Source organism: Terrapene carolina, unplaced genomic scaffold (assembly GCF_002925995.2).
Source record: "Terrapene carolina triunguis isolate 2854851 unplaced genomic scaffold, T_m_triunguis-2.0 Scaffold641, whole genome shotgun sequence".
Lineage (NCBI taxonomy): Eukaryota > Metazoa > Chordata > Testudines > Emydidae > Terrapene > Terrapene triunguis.
The window spans coordinates 1,068,730-1,072,927 of NW_020664992.1; the positions used below are offsets into that span (position 1 = coordinate 1,068,730).

Here is a 4,198-nt window from a genome sequence, read left to right on the forward strand (position 1 = left end):
CCAAGGTGGGGTGGTGAGGAGGGGTTTGGGGGTGCACTGTCACCCCCCGAGAAGGGGTTTGGGAGCACACTGTCACACACAGCCCCGGAGTGGGGTGGGGCTCCCTAGCTGGGGGTCTGAGTTGCCCCCCCCAGTGCCCGGTGTCAGTGCCCTCCCTCCACCCCCCCAGGGCTGATCTTCGTGGTGGACAGCAATGACCGGGAGCGGGTGAACGAGGCGCGCGAGGAGCTGATGCGGATGCTGGCCGAGGACGAGCTGCGGGACGCCGTGCTCCTCGTCTTCGCCAACAAGCAGGTGGGTGTCGTCCCAGGGCCCCTCCAGCCTCGGCCGCCCTGGGGCTGAATTCTCCATGGTGTCTGTAACCCCCCCTCTGCCCCCCAGGACCTGCCCAACGCCATGAACGCGGCGGAGATCACGGACAAGCTGGGCCTGCATTCCCTGCGTCACCGCAACTGGTACATCCAGGCCACGTGCGCCACCAGCGGCGACGGGCTCTACGAAGGCCTGGACTGGCTGGCCAACCAGCTGAAGAACAAGAAGTGAGCGAGAGCCGCCCGCCCCCCGCACCGCGAGGGGCCGGGCGGAGCCGCCCTTCTGCCCACCCCCTCTCAGGCTGGCAGGACCCGTCGGCTCTCCCCCCTCCCCCTCTCGTTGGGTTTTGCTTTCTTTCTGGCACCGGTTGCTGTGGGTTTGATTTGGGGTCTTGGTTCTGGTCCCTCCCCTCCCCCGGGGTTTGCACGGATCTCAGTGTGTGTGCGCGTGTGATGAATATATCGATATATAAATATTTATGGGGGGCGGGGGGCATCTGCTTCCGTGCTGGGGCAGCCCCCTGCCGCCGGGGCGGGGGGCACCGACTGCCCCGCGTGTAGCAGTGGCCTTTCTTTTGTGTTGTTTTTATGTTGTTCTTGGTGCCCTGTGACATGACACGGAGGTAAATTCCTCAAGGCAGCTTTAAGCTTCTGTGTAGGGGGGGCTGCTGGTCTGTGCTGGGGGGGAGGGGACACTGCAGGGGGATGGGGCAGCTGGGGGAGTCGTTTCTGGGTCTCATCCCATTTCATCTGGGTGGTGGTGGGGGCGGGGGGGGGTTGGTATCACTTGCTAGGGCAGCGCCCCCTGCTGGCAACGTGGCCCTTTCCCCAGCCTCCCCCCACACCACACTGTACAGGCACAAGGGGGGGCTGGCAGAGCTGGTGGGGGACCGGCCAGTGCAGTCTCTGTGCAAGGGAGGTGAACGTTCCCGAGGGGGGCGCAGGGGGGCTGTGGATTCAGTGGCAGAATTGGGACCATGGTGGAAATTGCCCCTCCAGCCTCGCGCTCCCCCCCACCCACCCCCAGGGTTTCAGACGCTGCCGGACCCGGCGTCCCCATGCACTTCCCTGTGTCTCCACTGGGGCGGCACCCACAGCTGCTAAATGACTCCCCCGAGGTCGCCCCAGAGCAAGGGCCCCAGGTTCACCCCCCCACACACACACCAAATCATGTCACTTCAAGAGGCAGGATTCCTCCCCCTGCAGCAGCCCCCCCATGTTCCCCAGCACCCCCCTCCTCGGCAACCGTGGGGGGCTGTGGGGGGCACTCCTGTTATCACAACCGCCTGCGGTGGGGACACCCCGAGAGGCGCCTGTTGGGCTGAGCAGGGATTTAGGGGAGATGCATCAGGGACCCCCGCAGCCCCCCGGACTTGCCCACAGCAGAGGGATGGTAGCCCTGGGGATCCTGTCCCCCAGGGGCCGGTGGTGGGAGCGCATTAGCTCAGGTTGGGCTGGGTAATTAGCGGCTGTTTCTCGGTGGGCTGGTTAGCAAGGAGTGTATTAATTTTTCCTTTGTACCCGCCCCCCACAGCAGTCATGCATGTGACCCCCCCATCCCTCTCCCCCAAGATGGAGGGAAATTGGGCCTCACCCACTCCCCCGGCTTGGGGAGCCCCCTAACCAGCCAGCAGGGGCCAGCGATTCGCAAGTGACCGCCCGTCCCCCCCCCCCCCCCCCCCCCGTGTCAGCACAGTGATTGTAACGAGAACACACACACACACACCCCAGGCGGACAGACGGACGGACTGTCAGCTCCTCCCCAGCACATGTATTTATACCCCCGGTCTCTGCTTGGTGTGACATGTTGCCCGTGGTTCTGCCCTGGGACGTGGCCCGTGTGTATAGCACCACCTGCCCCCCCCCCCCCCCCCGCCCCCCCCCCCGGGTGTCCGCCCCCCCCCCCCCCCCCCCCCCCCCCGGCTCTCGGGGTGTTGGATACACGAGGACCCCTGTACCCCCATTGAATATTAAACATGTTTTATGTAGTGCTGGCCCTGTGTCGCTTCTTTCACCTCTCCGGGGCTGCCAGAGGAACTGACACCCCCAACTACTCTCTCAGGCGGGGGGGAGCCAGGACTCCTGGGTTCTCTCCCCTGCTCTGGGAAGGGAGTGGGGGTCTAGTGGGTTAGAGCGGGGGGGGGCTGGGACTCCCCATCGCACCTGGGCTGAGCTGGGACGTGGCCCGGATCTGGTGCCCTCACCCCCCACCCTCATCAGTGCCAGTGAAGCCAGGTCCCCTGGGCGGGCTGGGGAAGGGGTGATGGACAGGCTGGGGCCGACTTTAATTAGAAACAGCTTAGGGGAGCGATGGTGCTTCTGGGGCAGGGAGATCCGGAGCCAGAGAGAAGCTTTACCCCCCCACACACTCCCCCCAGTCCTGTATTTAAGGGGATATTGGCTGAAATGGTAAATCCCATTAGCTCTAATCCTGGCTGGGGGAGGCGGATTGTGCCCGTTCCACACTCTGATTTGAAACAAGTGGGGGCAGGCGCTGAATCCTCGCCCCCGCCCTGGGCCGGGGGGGATGGGGCACAGGACCTGGCAGCTGGCCCTGTGGCTGTGGAAGAGAGGGGGGCCCCGGTGCAGGACGCCTGGGTTCTGCCCCGCCAGCTCTGCTGCATATTGACGGTGTGATCCTGAGCCCCGGGGAGGGGCCCTGCAGGTTCTGCCATTCGCACTGCTCCAGCCCAGTCACCCCCCTTGCTGGATGCAACCCCCTTGCACCCTCCAGCCACGCAGCCTCGGCCCCACGAGTGCTGGGCCCCCATCCGAGCCGAGCCCTGCGGCAGGACAGGCGGGACGTTTCGGAGCGGCACAAAGTTTGGACAGCCCCTGGGGGCGAGGCTGCGCTCGCGGGGGGCAGCAGTGGGTAGAGCGGGTGCCAGGTGGTGGTGGGTAAATGGAAACTCCACCCATGTGTCCTGAGAACACAGATGTGGGGAGACACGGCCCCTGCCCTGGATTCGGGGCTCATGAGCTGCGCGGTACAGATGGGCACCAGTCCCTGCTCGGTTTCCGGGGTAGAGCGGTGGTGGTGTGGGCAGTGGGGCCGTGCTGCTGCAGGGATCGCGGTGCCAGGGCTGTTAATAGTGCGGATGAGCCCAAAGTGCCTTGGCCAGGCTCCTGCTGGGAGCTGCCTCCAGTCTCCTGGGGCCCAGGCCGGTGCCCCCACTAGGGCAGGTCAAACCCGCCCGTCCGGAGCATCGCCCGTGGGTTCTGCGGTGGGTGGGCGGGGGTGGGGGGAGGCCAGGCCAGGCTTAACCCCTGGGTTTCGATGCCGCTGCCAGAGCCGTGGGTCCTGTGGTGTCGACTTGAACCAGGCCCGAGCGGCTACTGAGCTCACCGGGGCATGCCAGCACTGGGGGAGCAAAGTGAGGGGTGGGGTGCATGGGGGGAGGAGATAGAAAGCCCCGCTTCCCCCCAAGACAGGGCAGTTGGAGCCCTGCTTGTCTGACACAAGGAGCGTTGTGCCCCCTGGGGTGAGTGACAGAGCTGGGAGAGGGGGGGTGGGTGGGGCTGGCTCTTCAGCCCAGGGTGCAGGGGAGGAAGCGCTGGGTGGGGAACGTGGGGGGGTCTCAAGATGTCACATGCCAGGGGACTGGGCCAGGGGGCACATCTGCAGGGTCTGCCAATCAGTTCCCCCCACTCAATGCTCCCCAGAGCTAGTGCTGCTCCTCAAATCCCCAGTGCTCCAAGCAGATGGTTAGAGCAGGGGGCCGGGAGCCAGGACTCCTGGGTTCTATCCCCAGCTCTGGGAGGGGGAGGAGGTTTAGGGGTCCAGGAGCCTGGACTCCTGGGTTCTGTCCCTGGCTCTGGGAGGGGGAGGGAGTCTAGGGGGCCGGGAGCCAGGACTCCTGGGTTCTATCCCCGGCTCGGGGAGGGGG

At 65.7% G+C, this 4,198-nt stretch overlaps 1 protein-coding gene across 1 annotated transcript in view; it reads left to right on the top strand.

The window, feature by feature from the left end:
- Positions 1 to 987, top strand: part of ARF3 (ADP ribosylation factor 3) — a 3,105-nt gene extending 2,118 nt beyond the window's left edge. The window contains exons 3-4 of the mRNA XM_026659594.2: positions 170 to 294; positions 382 to 987. Coding sequence (XP_026515379.1) covers positions 170 to 294; positions 382 to 543 — 287 coding nt within the window. The 3' untranslated portion in view covers positions 544 to 987. The remainder of the gene's footprint in view (positions 1 to 169; positions 295 to 381) is intronic.
- Positions 988 to 4,198: the final 3,211 nt, after the last annotated feature.